Source organism: Colossoma macropomum, unplaced genomic scaffold (assembly GCF_904425465.1).
Source record: "Colossoma macropomum unplaced genomic scaffold, Colossoma_macropomum, whole genome shotgun sequence".
Taxonomy (NCBI): domain Eukaryota; kingdom Metazoa; phylum Chordata; class Actinopteri; order Characiformes; family Serrasalmidae; genus Colossoma; species Colossoma macropomum.
In genome coordinates this window covers 26,815,394-26,841,400 of record NW_023494795.1, presented here as the reverse complement: position 1 = coordinate 26,841,400, position 26,007 = coordinate 26,815,394, and the positions used below count along the sequence as shown (strand labels likewise).

The 26,007-nt window shown below is 39.4% G+C and overlaps 2 protein-coding genes across 2 annotated transcripts; one reads left to right on the top strand and one right to left on the bottom strand.

The window, feature by feature from the left end:
• Positions 1-2,851: 2,851 nt before the first annotated feature.
• rfx6 (regulatory factor X, 6) lies at positions 2,852-12,581 on the bottom strand. The gene is given in 20 exon segments (XM_036582698.1): positions 2,852-3,029; positions 3,032-3,138; positions 4,406-4,615; positions 5,057-5,542; positions 6,492-6,698; positions 6,780-6,902; positions 7,729-7,846; positions 7,924-8,033; positions 8,146-8,284; positions 8,384-8,543; positions 9,202-9,251; positions 9,338-9,451; positions 9,535-9,612; positions 9,700-9,807; positions 10,008-10,035; positions 10,293-10,370; positions 10,483-10,544; positions 10,659-10,782; positions 11,498-11,651; positions 12,090-12,581. Coding segments are annotated over 20 exon segments (2,730 nt in total). The 5' UTR covers positions 12,289-12,581; the 3' UTR covers positions 2,852-2,954.
• A 2,716-nt stretch (positions 12,582-15,297) lies between these two features.
• Positions 15,298-20,540, top strand: LOC118816114 (tubby-related protein 3-like). The gene is made up of 8 exons (XM_036582624.1): positions 15,298-15,450; positions 16,198-16,514; positions 17,670-18,198; positions 18,488-18,600; positions 18,738-18,855; positions 18,946-19,044; positions 20,059-20,230; positions 20,407-20,540. The coding sequence occupies exons 1-8, from the start codon at positions 15,298-15,300 to the stop codon at positions 20,538-20,540; spliced, it is 1,635 nt and encodes a 544-aa protein (XP_036438517.1).
• Positions 20,541-26,007: the final 5,467 nt, after the last annotated feature.

Genomic DNA, 26,007 nt, shown 5'->3' with positions numbered 1-26,007 from the left:
TAATGAGCGCAGATTTGTTTTTGTACACTGTGTCTCACAATGCATAAAAATGAGCAATGACAGAACTCACTGATACTAATACTGTCAGCACACTATGTTGAAATTGAACCATTTATAAGGTTGTGGATCTAAATAAGAGAATGACTCATGTTTTCCAGGCAAACGCTCGAGCTGGAGGTGAGTAAATGTGACAGTGACTGAGCGCAGGGCCTCAGTGCAGCACTAAAGCCCTCTCCGTCAGGGTGATGGTTAGAAGGTGCTGCGTAATTGCACCGGATCTGTTGATCTTTGGTCTGGCTGTGGTACATATGGAGGCTCCCTGCCTAATGCAAAGTTCTGGTTAAACATTGCCCCAAAGTTTGCGTTCCGCCTTCTGTTGTTTTTACACTACAGGCCTGGCAATTGTTGGGGGCATTATTGACTTTGTAATTAAACTATTTTAACGTCGGGATTTTGTAATCATTACATTTCAAGCCATCTGTTCCAGTCCAAGGGCTGAAATGGATTTTCCCTTTGAGCAGATAAAAGACAGCACAATGCAGTCTGTTTTATCATTAATTCCCTGTTCTTTATACACAGTATGGACAAATGCTGAAATCATCGTCGAACCCATAGCGAGCATGTATCAGCGCCGTATATTCAAATACAGCATGCAGCTTTGAGATGATATCATTTCTGTACACAAATGCAGCGCCCAATCTAATGTTACTGATTATGGTTTTATTAGCTTCCATCTGCTGAAAGACTAACAAAGCTCAATTTGGAGAACACAGGGATGGATAAAGCACCCTTTTCCCCTCTGAGGGTCACAATGTATAAACAGCTTGTGGCCTTAAACGCCTCTATTGGTTCTGGTTTGGGTCAACACCTTTATCAGGGCGTATCTTAACCCATTGTACAATGGAGAAATCAACTAATCTCTCCCAGGGCAGATAACACCTGACTTTGATCCACAGCTTCTTCAGGTGGGTTTCCTGCCTGTAATCTCTAACTGGACCACAGAGAGTCTAGTTTACCTATTAAAGCCTCATGTATTCTCACAGCGTTGGCACACGGGTGCTAAGTGTAAAGATAAGGATAAACATGCCAAACAGCCTGTAACAGCTCCTGAACTCTGCATCCAAATTGTTTATATGCTAGCACACTATTTCACGTCATACAGTGAGGTTCTTCTCATTCTCTCATATCGTCTTACAGCTACGTAGGGGTAGCACACATATTTCATTTGAAAATCATTTAGCCTTAACCATTACTGGAGCTAATCTTTATATCTACACATTGCTGGGTGACATGATTTGCCCTCTAGAAACAAAGAAGACCACAGAGCAGTTGCATAAATATGACAAATATATACCCAATGTTCACTTTATTAGAAGCGCCAACCACACACACTATTGTGCAAAACTCAGAGTCCCTTCATTTATGTAATTTCTAGTCAACACTGCCATTAAATACAAGTTTGGGAAAAACAGAAAACAAACTTTTAACAGAAAACTACACTAAATATAATATCACATTTATTGCCTTTATTACAGCTTCCATGTTATTTAGGAGACTTGCTTTGTGGTTTTTTTTATACCTCCAAAGTTTTGTCTTGGAAGTTGGTTGTATGTTTGCTTCTTACAATCCATGTGATCCCTATTACACATTTAAACTCATCAGCCCAAGCTTAATCCACATCTCAAGTGTCCAGTTTTGGTGTTTTAGAGCGAATTTCCTTTGTTCAGTAACAGCTCCTTAGCAGCTGTGGATTTTTACCGAATTTTTAAGTGATGGGGACAGTTCTACCAGGTCTTGCACAGTTGTTAGGAGTCTCATTTTCTCTGTATTTTTAAATCATTTTCTGACGTTTTTGAGTTTTGGAAAGTCTTTTTCAATTATTTTCCATTGACTTTCCTCTTCTTATGCAAGTGGATTTTCTTATATCTAATCTCCTCAGAAATATCTCCTGAAAAATTAACAACTTGTACTTATTAGCTGTTTTGACTTGAAATTAAATGAATGAAAGGTGGTCTCTGGCCTTTTGCACAGGACAGAGAATTTCCACTCACTGGCCATTTTATGAGTTCCTTCCTTGTAGGTTCACTATACAGGTTCATGGTTACAGACTGTAGCCCATCTGTTGCTGCACAATTTATAAGCCACCCTCAACACCACTTTCATCACTGGTCAGTTTCAGACCACAGGACTGCTGTTGACCATATATTGTTTGTGGCACTGACATGGTGGTGAGTGATCAAATCAATGTCACTGCAAGGTTGAGAGTGGTCCACCACCCAAAAATATCCAGCAAAGAGTGACTCTGTGGTCAGAGGATGACGTACACAAACTGTGGATAAACACATGTGCAGCGGTCTGTAATTATACACAAGCAAAGTGGAGCTACAGAGAAGGAGTTTCCAATAAAGGGACCAGTGGGTATATATGATAAATGCTAAGGATGCTGAAGCTTGTTTCTTTAAATATTTACATTGCCATTGAGATGATGATGCACTTTATAAACAACCACCAGCATCATAAATCATGCACATAAAATAAATTTAAGGCAAGATGTGCTGACTTCGGTGTTCCAGTGATTTTACTGTGGACTGATTAATCTCCACCATTGATGGCCAATCAGAAAGCTGCACTTATAAAGTGATGTGATATGCTTTACTTGATTCAAATGTGTACATCATTTCCACACAAATAAAATTCGTTACATCAACAAAATGTTTGTCTTTCAGTTTGGCAATAACTATGCTGGTGTAATATTTTTTATTATAGTGGAAATGACATATGCTTGAATCAAGTAAATTCAATCAATCACTTTTTTCAGTGTCTGATATTTCCAGTAATATTTTTATGATATTCTAAAAGAACTCTAAATAACTATTTATACCAAAGACTTGCTTCTGCATTAGTCAGACAAGCCAGAATGAAGGATCAATAATCCAGGGTTATCTGAGCAACAGTCAGGGTGGTCCTCCAGTTGACCCCATGAAGACAGTGTTGATGGGTGGCAGGGAGGACACCATGCCCGTACCTCCACACTGCTCTGGTGAGGCAGCAGGGCTTCTTGGGAATTATGATACTGAGTAGCAGAGCCGTACATGCATGGAGAGATAGAGCAGGGGATGGGAGGGGCTACTGAAGACGCTGCAATACACAAAAAGGAAACAACAACAGAAGGAACAGTTTAGTTCAAAAACAGCCACATTGGTCTATGCAGTCAGCTCAAGAAATGCTAAGCAGGTAAGCACTGAAAAAAATTGTTCAGAAAATAAACCAGACTGTAATTTAAACATCACCACAGTTGAAAATTAGCCAGATTGGCTAAACTGGCACATTTACAGAAATGTTTACTAATGTGCATTGGCTCTGTAAATCTAATTCAAATAAACTAAATCAAACCTAAATACAAAAAAAGCTAACAACATAAAACAGAAAAAACAGTCTTTTTCAAGAATAGCTACTGGTGTTCATTTTCAATTCCATTAGAACAAGAAATATAGGCAAACAGGTCAAAGACAACCCTTCAAAACAGCAAATAAGCATATTAAGTTCAGGAAGTGTTAGGGAAAAAGCAGAAAACAGATACAGAAAATTACACAGAAGCATCAACAGCTAAATATAATATCAAATTTTGTCAGTATTTTTTGTGTCTATACTTTGCCTTTATTACAGCTTCCATTCTTTTCAGAAGGCTCACTTTCAGTTTTTTAAAGAAATCTGCAGGGATGTTTTTCCACATCTCCAAAGTTCAGTCTTAAGAGTTGGTTGTGTTTTCTGCTTCTCATGATCCAAATAATCCCAAACACATTCAGTGATGTGGTTGAGGTCTGGACTTTGGGATGGTCAGTCCACTGTTCCGAGACCACCAGCAGCTTCTTTGTTTGATTTTTCATCTTTTTAAAAACTATTTTTCTTTTCTCAGTAAGGGCTTCTTGACAGCTACACATCCTTTCAGACTCATTGTGTTAAGTTGTCTTCTCACAGTGGAAGCATGGACAGAAACATCTGTGGTAAAAGTGGAGCTTGATTTTCTTGTGTCTCTCAAAGATGAAAGCCTTAGGTGCTGTTAATCTGATGGGGGCAGTTTTGGTGTCTACCAGGTCTGGCAGGCGGTTGTTAGGAGTCCCATTTTCTCTGTATGTTTAATAAATTTTTGAAGTCTAGATTTGGAAACTTCTCTGTTTTCCTCTCATCTACCTTTGATTTTCCCCTTCCTTATGCTAGTGGATTATTTTACATCTAATCTCCTCAGACTTGGCTGTTTTGACTGGACATTAATTAAATGAAAGGTGACCTCTCACTTTTGCCCAGTACTGCACACAATAATTTTTCAAGAAATTAACTAAACATTTTTTGTGACTTTTACTTGAAACAGCAATATTAAATCAGCATTGTAAATGTTTGTCCTCACCAGCTGTGCGTGTAATTAAAGAAGGCTGTTCAGGGTAGTAAGGACCTGCTGCCTTCCTGCCCGCGTCATTCAGAATGTTGAGAGGATCGTGGACGTCAGTGTACACAGGGAGGGAGCGAATAGAGCTCACACTACTGATCACAGACACATGCTGGTCAATCAGGGAGCCCATCCTCTGACTGTCCACATAGCCGCTGTTTCCATAGTAGCCTGTCAGTCGGAGAGAAATAAAACAGAATGACTTTCCAAAAAATAAATAAATAAATAAAAATGCAACACCTTTTTGTCTAAAAGGAAGAGAATATTTTTCATAGCTTTTTTAAAAATTTGAACTACTGTTTTGGTGCATTTTGTCCAACTTGCTAGGAAAAAAGAATATTATGATACATGTTGTGTATTGTGCAAATGTCTTCAGCTAATGAGTTGCTACAATTTCTTGCCATATTGCCCACCCTTAGACATTACATTGACCAGAACCAATGCTTTGATTTGGACAACTTCATTTTCTTCCACATGAACCCACGACATAATAACTGAATAAAACAAATCAATACATTTCAACTAGAAATTACCATCCACTAGCATTGTACTAATCACTTGGACTTTGTGAACATTTATGGAAATTTCTCACCACTAATTTTTCATTCTCACCGCTATGTGCTGTGCTGGTGTACACTGGGCCTGAACATCCTCCTCCAACAAAGCTGTAACCCGTCGTGTCCAGTAGCTGAACTCCTTGTGCCTCCACACTGGGGTCAGTAGCGGCTGAGTAGCTAGCTGATGATATTCTGGAGCTGTAGGGTACGGCACCGCAACTGCTGCTAAAGCAGTCCTTGGCCAGCTGCTGCCCACTGAAGGATGCGTATCGTCCGCCCTCGCTGTGAGCTTGATAGGTTGAAGAAAGGCTGGCAGGCTGGTAAGTGGAAGAGCTGGGGTAGTAGCTGGAGGTGGAGTTAGACAGGTTTTGGCACATGGTGTCAGGGAATGTCTGGCACGGCACATGAGACTGGATGGGGCAGCCGCCCTGCGACCTCACAGCCATCGGGCCTTGGTTTATCACACTGCCTCGGTTGGCCATGGCTGGAGACATCGGAGGAGTGATCAGTGGGCCACTGTTTTGGGTATAGTCTAGTTGTCCTTGGTTAATGACATGGCATGTTGAATAGATAGAGAGATAGAAAGTGCATTAATATGAAAGGAATGTGCATGGTCACAGAAGTAAAAAAGGACTGTGCAAATGTACATATAGTACTGTGCAAAAGTCAGAGAGCACACAGAGGCAGAACAGCCATTAAGCAAGTTAAGTTCATTTTCAGCTGAATAGATATAAGAAAATCCACTTGCATAAGGAAGGTGAAAAAGTTAAAGGAAAATAAGTAGAAAAAAGGCCTTTCCAAAACTGAAGCTTAACAAATGATTAAAAGACACAGGGAAAATGGGACCCCAAGGAAAATCTAAGAAGCTGCTTCTCTGAACAACGACCAATGCAGAGTTCAGATCTTAATATCATTAACTGTTTTTTAAGATTACAACTTCTAAAACCACTTTGGAGGTGTGGAAAAATATCCCTGTAAGTTTTCCTGAAAAACTGAAAGCATGTGGAATCCTGAAAAGAATGAAAGCTGTAATAAAGGCAATATGCATTTTCAGTAAACAATTATATTTATTTGTTAAATTATTAGATTGAAATTGTCAAATGTATGTTTTATGCCTTTTTTCCTGACACTGAAAAATGAATAACTTATGCTTAATGACCATGTGGACTGGAAATTAAATAAATGATGGGTGGTCTCTGACTTTTGCACAGTACCCTTAGGAAAAAAAAAACAACAAATTGACAGAATCTACTAAACTTACATTAGACTTAAACACTGTGGGTTTAGAATGTATATTTACATTTGATATAATTCGTTTTGAAAATTAGAACACAAAAGCACTGTTATGTCATTTAAGATTAAATTTAAGTGCACCAGTGTTTGATATGTTGCATAATTTGCACAGAATCTGTTTGCAATGTATTGATCATCAGTGAACATACAGCACGTAATGACGAGATATGATTTGACCTTTATAGCATTACTTATACCAGATAGAGTAAAGCCGTCTGGCTCCGTTCCTTGGTACACCACCATATTGGCTCCTAGCCCATGCTGACTGCCTGGCATAGATAGATACGCATACTCTGGGTGGGTCTCATTCTTAACAGAGGAATCGCTGGACGCCATCCCTGTTTTACTACGATTGGCCAGGAAGCATGAACTCGGGGAAGCAGTGAATGTCGCCTTACTGGCATCTGGAATTATTAAAATATGATGATTAACTCAGCTTAAATAACTGGTTAGAGGCATTTATGGACATTAAATAATCATAGTACCTGCATTTCTCATGTATTTGTCCAGGAGGTTCTGGAGGTCTTGCTCTTTGTCGTTATTGAACTGTGTTTCAATGGCCAGCAAGATATATTCATCCAATAGCATCCTAATGAGGTGGAAGGAGCCTGAAGGAGACATTTTGATAAGTTGTACCTTGGGATCCTTTTACGGAAGCGCTATAAAAAATGCTAACAAAGTCAACACAGAGAAGCCTTTTTCCTTGTTGGACTTGAGAAAAGATACTGATTAAAATGGGACAAACTGCACTGATTAGGAGTGTGAAAGAAGCTTTCCCTTCTCAGCAAAACTGACCCAACCTGCCCTCTGCTTACATCCCTGATGTTTCTTTTTAAAAATAGCATTCACTTCTTGCTCATGCAAGACCAGGAACTCTTAAAATCTTTGCAAGCAAAAAAGAAGAAAACTGCTCTAAATGCACAAGGCTAGATGTGAAAGAGTCACTACTGGTGGCATTTAAAAGCTGCTGAAAGCAGAGGTGAAAGGGAGCACTTTTTATTGATCTGATTTGAAAGGGTCAGAGGTTAAAAACTGTTCTGCTGGGCTTTTTGGGCTTTTTAAATTCACTCTCTAATAGCTCCATCTCTGCCTGGTGGCTGAACAGTAAGGTCATGTGATGGCCTCTCCAAGTGAAGCTGTTTGGCTTTGTGTGTCCACAGGGCCATCAAAAGCTAAAATGACTAGAACAGGCTCTTCCTAATCAGTGCACACGTGTCCAAGAGATAAAGAGCTGTTTATTTTGGACGGGTCACTACATTTTACAGCACATTGTGGAATTGTAACCAAACTGGAGTGAAGGTTTACGCTGTGGGAAAAGTAAAACCTTAAACTGCAACTGGAGCATTTCTCAGAAGAAGCCTTAATGTTGATCCAGAGGAGGGAGGGGTCAGTTCTCAAAAGGAGGATGACAAAAGAAACCCTTTGGTGACGTACCAAAGCTTGTGGCATTGTTTAAGGTGAGGGTGTGCATCACTCGGGCCCCGAAAAAGCTCCATTTGAGTAAAAAATCCTGGGCCCGCTTCTTAACCGAACGACCATTCTGTTTACTGGGCTGAAGAAAGAGAAAAGAGTGTTTATTCTCAGCCACGGCTACTGTGGATGTGCTGATTGTACTTAGTTTCAACCAACCTTAATAACTTTTTGTTCCACCACAGAGTCCAGCCACTCAATAAAAGACTCTACGGTGGCATTTTTCCTCAGGAGGTCCTTCAACTCCTGAAACACTGAAAAAGAATCATCTGCAAGATGAGAAAAAGAAACAGAATGAATGTTTTCAGGCAAAATGAGAGACAACGCACTATCTAACATATTTCCAAGAACTTTATAAAAGGGTGGAACTCCATGACTCACATTCAGAGTAGAAGTCCAAGTCATGGTCGCTAGCGTTGGAAAGGAGTGCCTGGGAGCCGATGCTGTTTAAATCTACTTTATCAATGTCGTTCACCATGGACGTCACAACGTTTTGGTCAAAAAGTGCTGGCCTTGCAATCTACAGTAAAAAAAAACAACATGGCCATTGAAAATGCTCTTGTGCTCCACAGAAGCTCTTCAATTTGCAAAACAGTAGGTGGAGTTGTGAAATGCTGACCTGCGCAAGGTGTAAGAAGGAAGTCTGGCGCTTTAAAGAGGACACGAAGCGACGAGCTATGGGCAGCTTCTTTTCTGAGAGGACTTCTGGGAGATTTTCCAAAGATGACACCATCCAGTGCTCCCAGTGTTTTGCAAAATTTCGAATATCTGCCAAAAGGCTAGACATATTGTCCCGAAATTATTAGAATTATTACAGTTACAGAATAGAATACTTGTTTGCTAAACTAACCAGCAGAATACTAAGCCATTTAGGGTGTCATGATTACTTGATTTAAAACAACTTATTATAAAAAAAGGCTAAAATCAACATCCTTGATGAATTGCCTTAGTGATTAGCTACATATCTGAATGAAAGACAGGGTATCTGCTCGTTATTACAACATTCTGAAGAGTCTCCATAAGGGGGAACTATAAGCACTTAAATCTCTTTTGTGTGCATCATTGAAAACCCACACCAGCAGGATCTCACAAAAGCATACACATTTGTAGTAGCAAATGTCACATGTTGAGTAAAATTATTATTTGCTGTTACAAACTGCATGTATGTGAAGTAAATGAAGTAAAGGTGTATATAAAGTAATAGGTTTTGTTTAACTGGGTCTAGGGGAACAGCTCAGCTGGCAGGCTAACCAACTTTTCCAATGATATTATTAGGCCGAATGATTCATGGTAAGACTACAGATTACTTCATTATTCGTCCAAAACTCAGTAGATTTGCACAAATACTCCTGTAATTGACAGTAACAGCCTTATAAGCATAATGGCTGATGATTTTCTTTTTCTTGACACATTGTGTAAGACTGGAATAAAACAAACCTTTCGGGCATATCCTGCATTGTAGCAGGAATGAGAACGTCAGTCAGTACCTGAGAAAAAACAAATAGTTTCTCATGAGCACTTTCTCCAAATTGTTTCATGATCATATCCCAACACACAGGCACACTGCACTTACCTTGTAAAGTATAGAGTCACACACACAAAAGATGTCCACGATTACTGGATTCTCCAGCAGAGGCAACAGATGGCCAGGCATACCTTGCCAGAAATGAAGCAAGAAGTTCTGGATCTGCAAAATATTTATTATTAGACATTTAAGCTCTTTTCATATTATATTCAGGTTATTTATGTTTCTGGATGGTAAAATAATACCTCTTCAAAGTTGACACTGATAGCGTTGTCAAGAATGCACTGACAATGAGTTTTGTACATCATTATCAGTGTGTCGACCTAAACAAAGAAAGCATCAGTGAAGAAAGTGGGACATATTTAGAGTAGGAAAAACACACCTGTTAACTGGAATTACAGTGAACAAACCTTTTCCTTGGAAATGGAATCATCAAGTACTAAATGCTGTGCACTTGGGAATTCAGGGAGCAATGTTCCTGTTTTAGAACTAAGTGAATATTTCCGTGTGAAGCCTCCCTGTGAATTACAAATGAAAGACAGAAACTGAAACATACAGTGCAATGTATACCTTCATTTTATTTTGGTAGGAGTTATAAAATGTGTATATCAATGTAGCATAATCTTGTAGCATGTCTCACTTCACGTAAGGTAATGTTCAAATGTTAATATAAAAATGATAAATGTTAGCATTGAAATGTTCATATGAAAATGCTAACCTCATTTTTGAGTTTGCTCCCAGAGAATCTGTAAAAATAAAAATAAAAACTTTTTTTAAATTTGAAAAATTTAATTAAACTTTTCTGTAAATGTTTTCATTACATTCAAATTTCCTATTAATTCATTACTTAAGTTTTTTCACCATTTTCCCAGATATCATCATCATGATCATCATCATCATCATCATCATTTTTAACTGCCTAATCCAGATAAGGTCCAGATATCATACTTTAAACAAAAATAATAAACAGATAATTCATTGTTGGTTAGAGTGTTAAATTTACCTTGTTAGACCTTTTCCTGAGTACACTGAATGATAGTAAGCGCTGCTCTCCTTAATACCTATACCGTAATAGTGATACCTGGAACACATGAAAAACTGGTAAAGAGCACTAAAATGTTAACAAAAGATGTTCGACTGGTGAATTAATTATTAATTGCTGTACAGCTCTATGCAATCTGACTTTGCCTTACTTTGAATGGCCTCTGGTGCCAAGCCTCCGGGTTGTGAGGAGAGGAAATTTTTGCCGTATGGTCTACGGTTACACAGAAAGTAAGCATTTGATATATCACAGCTGTTTACTGAAACTAAAGAACAGTTCAATAATATTAAAACAAAAATCTCAAAAACAGACAGTAATACTGCTTACCTTGCCAAAAGTGGCAGCACAAGCAGGATCTAACTTCTCCTTCCGACAGAAATCCAGGTAATGAGCATAGAGGATGCATCGAGGCAAGCAAACTCCTTCACAAACTATATAGTTTTCTTCAAGCCTAATTGAAACATGTGAAAAAATAAAATAATTCCAACAATTTTTCAAAAACATGCTGCATGACTAAATGGTTGAGATGTGAACAAAGTCATTCAGAGTGGTATGATGTGAAATGCTCTATTCTAGAGAAACAGAGTCAGAATTGTTCACCATGGTAGTGATAGGAAACAGACGCCTGAAGAGTTCAACACCTCTGAAAGCTCCCTCACAGAAGGTGCTTTGAGGTGAAATAAAATGGTTATGATTATTACATTGCATAATGTCTGAGACATTCTTTTATAAAGGTTTTACAAAAGATTTTGGCCTAAAACATTTTTTTTAAATACATTAATGGCAGAGAGGTACACGCAGGGCATTGTAAGGAAAAATAGTCCCCAAAGAAAATGTTCAGATTTACCACTATTTTACCATCATCAACATTACATAAAAAACTTAGAAGATGTGTGTAGTAAAAATAAAAAATAAAAAAAAAATAAAATGAAATATTTGAAATATTTCCTGTGGTTCCTATCACCACCACTGCTAAGAAATCTGAGCCGGTACTTTTCTTTCTTTCAGCATGAAGCCTTTCAGTTCATATTGTACATCTCAGTGACTGAATTATGTGGATTTTTTATTTTTTAATAAGTGGAATTCTATTTAAAAAATATTACAGGTAATCTCACTGTAATATTACTCAGTTACAGCTTGATGAAATTTGATAATGAAATAAATACCACTGTAGTGTTAACTGAGTCTGCTTCTTCTTGTCTTTGATGATTTGACTGATGCTTTTCTTTGCGACAGTTTGCTCGAGAGCAAAGTTCTTCGAATATTCAAGGTGGTGCAAGTCATCTTCAGAGGATAAGGTTCCATTGCTTTCCTCAGCCTCTGTCAGATAAAACGACATTAATTTTAAACTCTCATTCATTTGTCTCATTTGTATATGAATCACTGACAGTCTTCGTGCATCATTGGATTGGACTAATGTTTAAAAACAAAGATGCTCCTAACTGATGCATTTTTATCATTTTTTGAAAACAGAACTATGGCGAAATATCTCATATATTGCTGCCGTCCGAATAAAACCTTGTTTCTCTTTTTTTTTTTTTTTACAGAATTTGAAAATGCTAACTGTTCTTTACAGTGTGTTACAGCTGATGACTAGAACAATAGAAATGCCCCAGAAATACTGTTCCATTTAAATTTAAGAACATTTTTCCTTCTCCTGTAAAATTACCATTTTGGAGACAATACATTTTTTCTACTGTGTGGTCCTGTTTATACACCTAATGTCCTAAACAGAAATCAAAGCCAAACTCCACTCACCTGATTTAATTCCTGAATCCTCCTCCTCCTCTTCAAACGTGTCTTTGAAAAACATGTTTTTTGTCAGATCTTGCTGGTCACCAGTGTTGGTTGGGTGGGGATCATTAGCACTACTGTAAGTCCTCTTTGGTTGCGGTGGCTGAAGCTGATGAAACATGTTGTTCCCCACAGGGCTTCCACTGTTCATTTTCATGGGCATATTACAGGGGTACTTAAAAGGAATGTGCTGGAACTAAATTACAGACGAATATACACCTCAAAAATAATACCCTCTCATCCAAAATTTGGGTCCAGTTTGACGCACAGATCCAGTCCCAAAATGATGAACATCTCAGGTTCTTTATGAAAAATACTGATGAGAAATCGAAATAACATACACACTTTCTTCTTTTCGCTAAGATTCAAACAAAAATTCTCAAAGATCCATGTCCAAACATGAATCCGTCGAAACAGGTAACACCTTCCAGTCTTAATTAAAGCTGTGCTGCGTCTGAAACAGTACGTCACAGGGGTGAGAGCCTTGGGGGCATTTATCTTATTTACAGAAGACTGGCAGTAGATTCTGTGCATTAATGATTAACCTGAGGGGCCATCATCTCCTTCAAACCTGGTGCTGCGGCCTTTCAACTGGACTATAGCCCCATCCAGAGCCTTCCTTTTGCAGTACCTACTTTCAACAGAGCTAGGCCTGCTGAATTACACACATTCTCAAGCTGTGATTTTGAACTCTGACAGCAAATAATATCATATGATCTATTTGTTAGGCTTGCCGAGAGCGTACAGCTGGTAAACTGGCCTTGAGACATACAAGGAGGTGCCAGTTTATTAGATAAACCTACTTTGTGAGTACATTCACTGGCAATTTTATCAGAAAAACTGTAGTAACTGTGATCTACTATATCAATACTGAGAATAATCCAAATAATACCTGCTCTGGGGAGGGGGGTCCTGACCACTGATGAACAGGATTAAGGGGGGTAACAAATGATGCAGAAAAAAAAAGATGGACAACAAGCTGTAATTGTAGAACTACCAAGTTCCCATTAGGAAACCATCAAATGCATCTGAAATCAGTCCCAGAACACGCGTTGAACCATTGGAAGTCCTATCAGGAAAACGCAAAATACCATTAGTGACTACCATCAGGAACCAGCAGAATCTTTTAATGGTTTCTATATCAGCAGGGTAACCAGCTTACCAGATTTAACTGCTTAAAATCCCAGGCTTATTACATACTAAGCTATATTATTCAGTAATTAGACAGTCTTACAAAACTTTTATATGTATTGTACTGACAGCTATAGTAAATATTGTGATTCAAATAAATAAATAAATAAATAAATAAATAAGCAAGCTTTAGACGGCACGTATACCGATGTGGGCGGGGCCTCTGACTCTGAGACTACAGATCCATTAACGAACCCGTGACGTCATAGAGAGAGCGAGAGAGAGAGAGAGAGAGAGAGAGAGAGAGACGTTTCCATGGTGACGGACAGTTACAATAGAGCGGGTGTTTCTATCGGAGCGTCATTCTGCGGTGTGTCCGAATAACAGAGCACAAAACAGGTGAGTGGCTGAACTTTGTGACCTTTTTCCGCTGTAACTGTTCAGCAGGAGAAAAGAACCAGCTGCTGTTCGCTCTGACTCTCAAACCGAATCACTCGACCCGCTCGAGCCGAACGAGTCATTCGCTCCGACCTGATTCGAACTCCGGGTTTCGCGCGTGCTATGGCGTCACACACGGTCAGCGCGTCAGGACTCCGTACCCTTTGTTTTTGGGATAATGAAGCGACGCCAATGAAGAAAACTTAAATGTATGTAAAAGCAAAATACAATATTCACATCTTCTGAACAGAAGTCAAATGTTACCTTTAGACCTTATTAAAGCAATAAGCCACCAGAGGCCGCGCGTTACTGTGATTTTATCACAGGAGTAAGTAGGAACGCACACCCCCTCGTAGCTTATTGCTTTTGTAAAACGGCGGCCAACATAAAATATAATAAAATGCACAATTTTTCTGAAAATAATTTACGTTATTATAATCGACATAAACAAGTATTCGGCACACAAATGTAGCTAGTTCCTTTAGAGTCCGGTATTGTTGCTAAGCAACCATGGACCGCTGAATGAGGAGAAGAACGTTTTAACTTTTGTCATGTAATAATGAACTTATGATAACACAGCACTGTTTAATGCAGAAACGTTCACTTTATAAGTACTTTTGGTCACCAGAATACCACCACGAGACTTATTTAGCACCAATCCAGCGTAGCCCCTCTTCTCACGGTGGGCTGAATCTCAAACGGCTCCCTGCCCCCTACATAGTGCGTAGTACGTCAGAATTTAAATACTGGCTCCTGCAGATTTTAGGCCCGGAACTGTCCGCTTTATAAATCATTATTTTACTAAAGTCTAAACAGTCTTTCTCATCTTACTTTTCACATTCTTTCTCTCTTTCGCTCTTTTTAAACCTCTCTCGCCCCCACTTTTTTCTACCTTTCCTTCTGTCCCTCTTTCTCTCTGTCTCTCTCTCAGTTTCTCTCTGTCTCTCTTGGCCTCTCTCTCCACCTTTTTAATCTCTCACTTCCTCTATCTCTCTGTCTTCTCACTGTGTCTCTTCCCCTCTTTCTCTCCATCTCTCTCCTTCCCATCTCTCTCTTTTCACCTCTCTCTCTTTCTTTCTTCACCTGTTTATTTCTCTTTTCCTTCCACCTTTCTGTCTCTTTTTCTCTCTTACTTTCTTTCTCTCTCCACCCCCTTTCTCCCTCTCTTTCTTTTCCTCTATTTTTGGCCTTTATCTGTATATACCCACAGTCTTCAACTTTCAGATGTTTTTACATCGTTTTCTTTAGTTTTTTTTTTTCAATATAGGTCCAAAATCAATTTTCCACATGAGTTCGTTACTAAACATATTAATCCAGTACTTTATTTTGTGTTCTAGAGCTAAAATCACCAGAGAGGATGAAGCTGTGTCCCCTACTTGGTCCCACAGACTGTGGGTGTTGGAGCAGCTGCCTCCCCAAAATGACCTTCTTCAACAGTCGAACTCTGGAGAGGCAGAGAGAGGAGGAGCAGCTCAGACAGCTTCAGAGAGAGAGGAGTGAGATGGAGAGAAGAATAGAGGTGATGAGGAGGAAGCTAAAGAGGATGGAAAAGGAGGAGAGGAAGAGGAAACTGGAAGAGGAGAGACAGAAAGAGCAAAGAGAGATGGCTGTGTTGAAGATGTGGACTGTGATGGAGTGGGAGAGAGTGATTAAGAAAGACAGGAAAGAAAGAGAGGAGCTGGAGATGCTTAGAGAGCTGGACAAACAACTGCAGCTGAAAGAGAGAAAGAGAAAGAAAGGGAGAGAGGAGAGAAAGGTAAGACATGCTAGCTAAACTCCCGAACAAGACAGCAATCACCAGAAATATTACAGCGATTTTTGTAATATTCATGTTTTAGAAAGAAAGCAGAAGCTTTGTATAGAGTGTGAATTTATGACAGTTTGTATTTATATTTATATTAAGTTTTTTATTTAGCTAAGTGGTAACTAGGTAGCTTTGCTAGGCTACATGTGCTAATTTCTCCTGATCGTTAGATTAGCTGGTTAGCTGGTCAAATCTATATGTCATTGTATTTTACCTCAGTGCTCAAACACAAGATAAGAGCTCAGTTCAGTACATTCCTGAGTGACAACAGCGACAGGTGGAGTTGTGCTAGTCGATGAACTGATTAAAATTCCTACAATGCTAAAATGAGGATGCTGTGTGTGCTGTAGTTTAGTAGAGTCATGCTAATGTTCACTATTAAGAGGAATGAAACTGTACCTGTAGCCAGCTAATCTAGCATTAGCTATCACTCAGATTAAAAAAAAACTGTCTGTTTTCTTTTTGAAACATGAATATTTAAAAAATCACTGGAATACTGTACGTACGAGAGCTTCTTCATCTTAGCCAGCTGGTAGCACCAGTAAAAGGGGGCTATCCTGAGAATGTAGCTAACCTAGCTTAGCTAACTCTGTATAGAAGATTTCTCACTTACTTTTCCTACTTTGGATCCACAATTCTTTCACTTAATTCTGTTAATGAAAAGGTCTTTTTCACATGTGCTGTTCTTGTGTGTTTTAGAAGAATCTGCTGGGACAGGATCTTATTAGCAAAAGTGAGGACGCTCTGCAGCATCCAATAAAGCCTGAGGTAGGTGCGTTTGGTCTGGAAGACAGGGCGAGATGGCATCAGATGGAGCTGCTGAGATGCAGACAGAGACATGAAGAGATAAGAACAGATCTGGAGAAGGTGAAGGAGAAGATGGCAGGGAAAGAAAGCCATATAGAGGAGAAGGTCCTCGATGCTGAGGGAGAAAGTTTGATCCTGTTTCAGCAAAATACAGAACATCTGAACTGGAAGGAGAGAGAGCATGCTCCGAAATCAAAGAACAGCAGTAAGTGGGAAAGAAAAGAGAGAAAGGAGAGAGAAAGACAAACCAAGAGAGAAGAAGTAATGAAAAGAGAGCAAGAAAAACTAGAAGAACTGGAAGATATATGCAAAAGGATGGAAAGACAGGTGGAGGAGGAGAGGAGGGCAGTGAAAGAGAGAGAAACAGTCATGCTGGAAGAAATGGAGAGAAAGAAAGAGAGTGAGAGACAAAAGATGGAGAGAGAGCTGAAGAAGAGACAGAGACGGATGGAAAAGGAACTACGGGAGCAGCTGAAAGAGAGCGAGATGGAGAGAGAGAAAGAGAATGAGCTAGAGAGAGAGCAGAAGGAACGACACAGGCAGGCAGAAGAGCGACTGAGAGAGATGGAGAGAAAGATCATGGAGGAAGAAGAAAAAGCCCTAAGAGAGGAAGAGAAATGGAAAGAAATGATCCAGAAACAGGAGGAAGAGTGGCAGCATAGATTTCGGGACCTGGAAGAAAAGAGAGAGAAAGAAATTAGGGCTGAGAAAGAGAAGATCCGACAGAGAGAAAGAGAGAAGGCAAAGAGAGAGACTGAAAAACGAAGGGAATTTGAAAAGCTGGAGAAGGAGAGAGAAGCAGAGGCGAGAAGGCAGATAGAAATGAAAGTGCAGGAAACCCAGGTTGAAGAAAATCTAAAGAACGAAAATGAGAAACAGAGAAAGAGAGAGTGGAGAAAGGAGGAGAGCAAGAGAGAAGAAAAGAAACTGACAGAACTGGAAGAAAAGCAAGAAAAAGAAAAACAAAATGAGTTTGAAGAGCTCCAGAAGCAGACGGAAAGAGAGCTGGTGGAGAAAGAAGAAGAATTGAAGAGGGAGAAAAAGAAGATGACAGAAAAAGAAGAGAGGGAGCTAGAAGAAGAGACAATGATAAAGGAAAAGAACCCAAAAGAAACATCAAACAAAAAGGAAGAAATAGAAGGAGAGATAGACACAGAGATAGAGACAGAGATAGAGGAGAAGAAGAGAGAGATAGAGGAGGCGAAGGAGAATGAGCCAGAGAAGCAGAGAGAAGAGGAAAGAGAGAAAGAGAGGAGGGAGAGACAGCTGGAGACAGAGAGAATACAGAAAGCGAGAGAGGAGCATATGAAGAAAGAAAAGAAGCAGAAGAAAGAGTGGATGAAGCGAATGTTTGGTGAGGGCAGTATATTCAGGTCACAGCATGGAGCTGAGCGCAGGGGCTCTGAGCGAAAAAGGAGCAACAGGCCTTTGATGGTGACTGACGGAGACGAAAAGCAGCACGGGCCTCCGGAGCAGAAGACACCAGAACCATTGAGCGGGCCTGTTTCTACAAACGGAGGACCACGGCTCATCTCCGTAAGACCCCTGAGCTCGAGCCCAGGCCCTGTAGAGGAGCTCAAAGTGACCAGTACCCAGCCAGCTGACCCCACTACACCCACCAGCACAGTGGGTGGTTCAGGGGATGAGAGCAGCATTGGACCTGAGGAAGCCAGCCCAGAGCAAGATTGTACCACAGAGAATAAGGTGGATGAGACCAACTCTGACAGCAGGAAAACGTCTGGCATCACTGTGGACGACTTATCGGTCTTTGCGTTGCGGCCAGCTCCACAGGGTATTACAGTCCGGTGTCACATCAAGCGGGACATGAAGACCACAGACAACAACCTCCACCCCATATTTCACATGTACCTGGAGGAAGAGGATGGCAAGAAGGTCAGAAGGGGGCAGAGTGTCAGGGATAGACACAGCATGTACTTTAGTCACGTTTGTCATTTAGTGTCAGAAACCACAAAAGCAAGTTTATTTGAGATTAATTAACAACTTGAAACAGTCTGAAAGTGTATGATTTAGCCCTGCAGTTAGCACCGTGCTAATTGGTAGAGTGTAAGCTTGCATTAGTTGCTAGCTACATAAGGAGCGTAAAGGAGGGGGGGTTGATTTTTCACCATACCATATTGTTGTTTTCTCTTTCTCAATCTGTCTTTTTGTCATTCTTTCTCAGAAATTCCTGTTGTCCGCTAGGAACACAAGTACCACCATGACAGCTAACTATGTGATCTCAGTGGATCCCTCTGGCTGGTATCATGAGGGTGAGAACGTCGTAGGGAAATTAAGGTATGTACGAGCTTCTACTAAAATAGTGACGCCCTCTAGGGGCTCCCTTTGTGTATGGCTGTCTTCATTCCATAGAGCTGTATTCCTTTATCAGTAGGTCTGATCATGTAGTCTTAGGTTCTCTGTGTCTTTTGTAGGTCAAACATGCTGGGGACTAAATTCACGTTATGTGGAAAAAGCAGGACCAACAGCAAGAACAGTAGAGCTCTGCTGAAGGGAAGAAACCCACAGCAGGAGCTCACAACAATCCGCTATGTGAGTACACAAACATATGCACACACATTGTTATTGGGAAAGAACAAGCGTAAAGGAATAGTGAACATATATCGCATATTCTTTCTGTAGGAGGCCGATCTAATGGGAGGTGAAGGACCACGCAAGATGTCTGTCATCATCCCTGGCATGAACGTGAACTCTGAGCGCTCTCCAGTTCACTCTATTAAGGTGAGTTTGATGCTATTCACTGTTGATGACCACAGATTATCCCATCTCACACAGTTCCTCTTCCAGTTCTCATGGGGTCTCAGTTGTTTTGAAAGCTAGATGAGCTGATAAAGATGTACAAAGTTTCTTTTTAATGTTCTCTATCATTGCACCTTGTTACTTTGGCCTCTGTGTGGTTCATATACACTATATTGCCAAAAGCATTCACTCACCCATCCAAATCATTGAATTCAGGTGTTACAATCACTTCCATGGCCACAGGGGTATAAAACCAAGCACCTAGGCATGCAGACTGCTTCTACAAACATTTGTGAAAGAATGGGACGCTCTGAGGAGCTCAGTGAATTCCAGCGTGGTACTGTGATGGGATCCCACCTGTGCAACAAGTCCAGTCGTGAAATCACACTCCTAAACCTTGTTGAAAGCCTTCCCAGAAGATGTTATAGCTGCAAAGGGTGGGCCGACATCATATTAAACCCTGTGGATTAAGAATGGGATGTCACTCAAGTTCATATGCGTGTGAAGGCAGACGAGCGAATACTTTTGGCAATATAGTGTAGCTTAGGCTACATATGATTCCAAAAGCTTTAACGAGACAGGCTGACAAAGACCGTACCCTTTTCTTTTTTGTGATTTTGTGATGCGCATGTGATTCTTAGGCTTACAGAAAGATTCTTAATTAAAACGCTTCATTCATTTAATAGTAATTAAAGACTGCTTTTACTAGTTTTAGATACAGTGGCAATAGCAATGCAATAGCAGAGTAAGGGTTCAGTAGTTGAGTCCGGTCACTGTCACTGTCGCTGCCAAAAATATTAATCAGGCTATCAAAAACACCAGGAAAAACGAAAAAAGAAAAATAGCAGAAACGAGAAAGACCATGTCAGACATTTTACCTATGGCATCTGGTCAGCAGTGGTCCTATGGTGGTTCTTTTCCACTGACGGACAGGGTAGTGTAGCAGCGGATCAGCTAATACTGTTTCTAATATAGCTATGTGTGCATCATTAACAGGATCAGAGATCTTTATTAAAGAGGTGGCAGAAGCCTAAACTGGAGAATGTCATCCAGCTGCGTAATAAAGATGCAGTGTGGAATGATGTCACTATGGGCTACGAGCTGAACTTCTACGGACTGACACCACGGGCCTCCAGGAGAAACTTTCAGCTCATTCATGCCGACAAACGTAAGCTCACAAGCTTTTACTCATTTGTACATTCGTAGTGTGTCTTCAGATGGATGTTTCTCCTTTCATTGGGTCGTTCCTCTCTCTCTTTGTGTCAGAACAACTTAGCTGATTTATTGTCTTTCTCCTGTTTGTTTGGATTTTGATGAATCTTTTTCCGCTTTTTTTCTCCTCAGCTGACAACATTCTGATGGTGTTTGCCCGCATGGCTGATAATGAGTTCACGCTGCACTACTGTTATCCCTTGTGCGCCCTTCAAGCCTTCAGCATCGGCCTGTCCAGCATCCACAGCAAACTGGCCTGCATTTGACATCTACTTATGTGCTGGTGGACATCTGCTTATGTGCATTCTGTCCTTATTCTTTCTTTTTCTTCAGCTTACTCCCTCCTTTATTCAGAGTAGCATGGCTCCAAATACATCCTGTCTAGCCTGTAATAAAAGCATTAAAGATCAGTCTCTGCACTGGTCCTCTTCATTTAGTCATCAAGTGTACTAGTGCAGTAGTTGTGAGTTTTGCAGGTATATGACCTACACGTGAAGGCAGAGCTGACGCAGAGCAGATTATTTTCTTTACATTATAAACGTTTTAAACATTTCAGACATTTATGCATTTTTAATCTGCAGATACGGTTGTATGAAAAACTTCGAACATACCCATTTAAATTACATGTTTTGATGATTTTCTAAGTGAAAACTTCTACAGGGAGCAGACTTAAAGTCATGTGAAAAACTAAGTACACCCTATAAAATGTTTCTTTTTTTTAATTACATATGTGGGAATATATTTAGTATTTTATCATCAGCTAAATATTGTGCATAAATAAATGGTACACAGCAGAACAATAGGAAAGGAAAATAAGGAAATTAGCTGAGATGTCCTTTTTTCTGTTGAAAAGGTATGTACACCTCTGGCTTCAGTAACTGGTATTGCCTCTTTTGACAGAAAAATCTATGTGTAGGCATTTCCTATTACTGTCTACCAGTTTTTTGGCATTTACTGGGAGAAATTCTTGCCTATTCTTTTTGTGCAGAAGTATTTCAACTGTACAACATTTGAGGGGCTTCTTGCATTTACAGCCCATTTAAAATCCCCCCACAGCATTTCAGTGGGATTCAGTTCTGGGCTTTGACTAGGACATTTTACAACTCTCCATGTAATCCATTTGAGCCATTCATTAGTGGATTTATTTATATGATTAGAATCTTCATCCTGTTGGAAGGTCCACTTCATCAGCTTTAACTTTTTGGTAGATGGCCTCACATTCTCCTCAAGAACTGTCTGGTATAAAAGAGAATTTATAGTTGATTCTGTGATTGCAGATTGGCCAGGCCCTGAGGCAGCAAAGCAGTCCCCAACCATAACATTTCCACCATCATGCTTAACAACTGGAATGAGTATCTTCTGATCAAATGCTGTCTTTGGTTTTTGGCAAACATGGCTACTTCTGGTACTGTGGCAAAAACAACTCTTATTTTGGACTCGCCTGTCCATAGCACATTGTTCCAGCCCCCACTTCCTTACCTAGATATCCATTAGCAAACTTTAGTCTTGTTCTATTCTTTTTAGACAGCAAAGGGTTCCTCCTGGAGCACCTCCCATGTGGGTTAAATTTGTGCAGTCTTGTTCTAATTGTACATGCACTTTCACATAAACAGTAGCAAGAGCCACTGTGATGAGAACTTGTGATGAAATTTTGGGGCGCTTAGAGACTTATTTATATACGGTCTGCTATCGGGTTAACCTTCCTGGATCAGTTGGCAGTGGTTTTAAATCTTGTCCACTTGTAAAGTGGACAGTGAAAACACTGATCTCCAAAATTCTGGATATCTTCTGAAATCCCTTTCCAGACTTCTACAACTTTCTTTCTGAAGGCCTGAGGGAACCTTTTTTATCTAGGCATGATGATACAACATACTCCAATAACAAATAGCAAACCAGACCAGATATCTGGGGTTTAAGCAAGACAGGTTCCTCCAAGATGTTCTCTAACGGTCTTCTAAACATTTACACCTGGTCGTGTGTACCTGATTTCAATTTGATAGGTTTGAAGTAGTGATATATGTAGAGCTGTACTTACTTTTTTCCACATTCCTTTATCTGTCAACACTGTTTAAAAGAAAAATTGATTTCTGTATCTCCAAGTATGTTGAAAAAGTCTAAAATTTTCTTGGGGCATATTTACTTCTTGACATGACTGTAAATATGACTTTTATGCCGATTTTAACAAATTTGAAAAACTAAAATAGAATATAAAATGTGGCATAACTTTTGCACAGGCCACATTTTGAGTTTAATTTCCCATATGTTAGCAAATAAACAGCAATTGTGCATTAAAATGTGCAGAGGTGTGTTCTATGTAGAGAACGTGTTAACTTTTTGTCACTTAGAAAATCAACAATATTGCATATGACTAATAATTTAATAGTGTAGACGATTAGATTCTCAGAGCACTTTAACACAATCTTCTCAACTCACCACACTTGGTTTGAAAAATATCAGTACGAACTCTCAAAAAAAATCTAAAACATTGTAATTGTGAAGTTGTGAAAATGTCAGAATTATCCTACAGTTGTTTTTAACTGTGCATTGTACAAAAGGCAAAAATATACGCATATAATTTATCCTACATTTGAGCATGTTGCTCCTCACGTCCAGTCAGTGTGGGGATAAACAGCACTTAGCAGAGTCAGCGGACTGAGGTTGCACATGCCAAAAAAAAAAATCTGTTCCATTTTAAATTAAAATAAGATGAAAATAAAGCTTAAAGCACTTATTGCTTCAGTGGTAGATAAGCTGTTCCTGACTGTTTGATAGGGAGTAAGGTAGGGCTAGTTTGTTTAGGGTTAACAGTAAGCAGGATGGTGTATCGGTCAGGACACAGGAAAGAAGATGAGGAGATGTAATTCTTTCTTTAACTGTATTGTATTCCAGCAGTATTTAGTGATACAGCTTGACATTCAGTATCGCCATCAGTCTGAAATAATAGTAGAATAAACCAGCAATCAAACATAAATCAAGCACAAACTTATCAGTAACATTACAATGCCCATTTAGCAGAAACAGTAACCTAGAGTCACATATAAATGGGAATATTACTCCTCAGAGGAATAGATGTGCTCAAACATGTACATAAAGGACAATGGTGACACCCCCTGGCTATTCGAGGGTACTGCAGAATGGCGTTTATATACGGCGGCCATTTCCATACATAGAACGCTACCAATCCTTCCCTACGATACAATGGTCTCACATTAACTGAGATATATAAAGGATCAGAGCCTTCTTAATGATTAGCTTAACACTTCCTGCAGTCAGTTATTTTCATGTACATCGTGACAACATTGGCAACGTCTCCTCTCACACTGAACACATACGATTGTGGAGTTGAACTTGCGAGGTACGAACACAACAACAACAGCACTTACTTTCCGTCATTGACTCAATACTTGAATATCGCTGGTTGGATCACACAGGAAGGAATAAGGAACGTTAACAGTCATAGGTAAGTGAGACTAGACTATGGAGTGGCGCAGCTGAACTGGCGAACTCCTTCATCTTCGATGGTGAACTACTGAAATATACACGTCACTCCCCTATACCCATAGAACGCGGGTCTTAAAGTGATTTACACCCAAATTGTCTTAGCCTTTTATACACTCACAATATGTTCAAACGACATATTGTGGTTAAGGAATGTGTAGCTAGCTTAGCACTGTGTGCCTGATGGGTTAACTAGCTAGCCTAGCTTAGCCAATGTCATTTAGGAGGATAGCCACCAGTTTAGGCTCCTGCTTCTGTGTAGTAAAATGGCTTAAAGTCACTTGCATTAACATTTTTTCGTCTTCCTATTCACCTCTTCAGTTGGATTGCAACCAGCTATTAATCCACCAGAAGAAGAATAATTTGGTCCCCATTCGGTCAGATCAGGGAGAGCTACATGGGGTTTTACTGTAGATGATGGGTTTAGTTAATGTTCGTACATCCCTACGTTTCCACAACTTTGAGACACGTTATGTAAAAGTTCTCACAATCGTCTCAAAAGCTTTCTTTTAACTGTTTTAAATAAATCGTTTAAAGGACTAAATGTATGATGTTCTTTAGACACGTATTAGGAAACGTTAGTCAACTGTTTTACATGCATTTCGAAGACGATTCACAGTTGAAAAACGGAATCCATTGTGTTCTACTGGACTTTTTTTGCTAATATAACATTTAATCCAATAATATAGATAAGCAGTTACTTTTCTTAGTTTTTTTCTGACTGCATTTCATAAAAACTACAATAAAGACTGAAACTTCTGTTACTAGAAACAACGAGTTTTCCACGGCCTGTTTTGAATGCTGTTGCCATGGTGACGGAGATGTGGCGGTTAAATAAGCAGACTTAACCGGTTTAAACCAGTAGCAGCCAGTCTTCTCTGGTTTATTCCAGAGGGGCCACCTGCCAGTCTATCTTGCTGACTTTACATTAGTTATGGGCTTAATATGTTTAGTAATATAAAAATAACTCATAATTAGTAATGTAATAAAATTATCAAATCGCCAAGATTTATTAATTGCAGAGATAAAAGTCTATAAATGAGAATTAATGTTAAGATATGTTAGCATTAATAATAATAATAATAATAAAAACAAACAGGGAAATAAAATGAGCCACAAAGCTGAAGTCAGCTTCTTATTGGCCAGCGTTGTGTTAAAATGTTCCTGTTCCATCTTAAACGGTGCAGCAGTTCTGGGGCCTGAGGCGTTATAATAACTTGCACCATTAAAGGTGGAACTGGAAAATTAGAACAAGAAGCAGTGAAAAGTAAGAGAAATTTAGACTTGTAAATAAACCAATGTAAATCTTGCAGACACAGGTGTTTATCTTGGACATATCGATTAAAATGTATAAATTCTCAACAAGCAAGATAATGTGAGGTTTACTCTTCTCAAGCATCCCTGAAACAAATGTAAGTTTTATTATTGTACAAGTACACGCTGATTCAGGCCGTTTTCTGTTTCTGTAAGGTTAGATGATAGCAGACCTGGGCAAAAGGGTTATGTAATTACATGTTGTCAATGATATACAACCCAGACAGCACAAATACGTTGCTGCTCCGTATTTAGAATGGTCGGCATTATGTAGCATTTAGGGCTTTTGCTCATTGGCACTACGTAGCTCCGATGAATAAGCGCCCTCTAAAGGATGTTCATCCGATGTTTTTCCTACATACCGACTTTCATGCTCCCTTTCAGCGACGTAAATTCTACACTTTTATTTTTTGGTTTTCTATGCATAATAAGCCAAGTAATTTCTATCTTTTCCATCTTTTAATGATTTTTTAAAAAAAAAACTGAGTTCAACTCGTTTGTGAAAGGGGTAGCAACGAACTTTTATTAGAAACATTAAATGGACATTAAACTTAACATTAAAAACAGACAATAAATATCATAAACATTTGATTAACCTAAGCTACATATATATATATATATATATATATATATATATATATATATATATAATATATATATATATGAATGCTGTTCAGGAATAAGGAACGTTAACAGTCATACAGTCATAGGTAAGTGAGACTAGACTATGGAGTGGCGCAGCTGAACTGGCGAACTCCTTCATCTACGATCTACGATGGTGAACTACTGAAATATACTCTGTAAGTACTCAGGTAACTTGATTTAAGAACGTTCGTTAATCAGAGAGTATTTTCCAAAACCATCTTAACAATGACCTCTTTCTCTGGATTTAGCCTGCAGTTCTTCACCAAAAAGCCAGAG

What these genes read in the sequence shown, in the direction of transcription:
- LOC118816114 (XM_036582624.1), top strand. Translation starts at nt 15,298, where the DNA reads ATGGCTGTGTTGAAGATGTGGACTGTGATGGAGTGGGAGAGAGTGATT. An exon ending in AACGTCGTAGGGAAATTAAG is followed by an intron (nt 18,601 to 18,737) that starts GTATGTACGAGC and finishes TGTCTTTTGTAG; the next exon opens with GTCAAACATGCTGGGGACTA. An exon ending in CTCCAGTTCACTCTATTAAG is followed by an intron (nt 19,045 to 20,058) that starts GTGAGTTTGATG and finishes CATCATTAACAG; the next exon opens with GATCAGAGATCTTTATTAAA.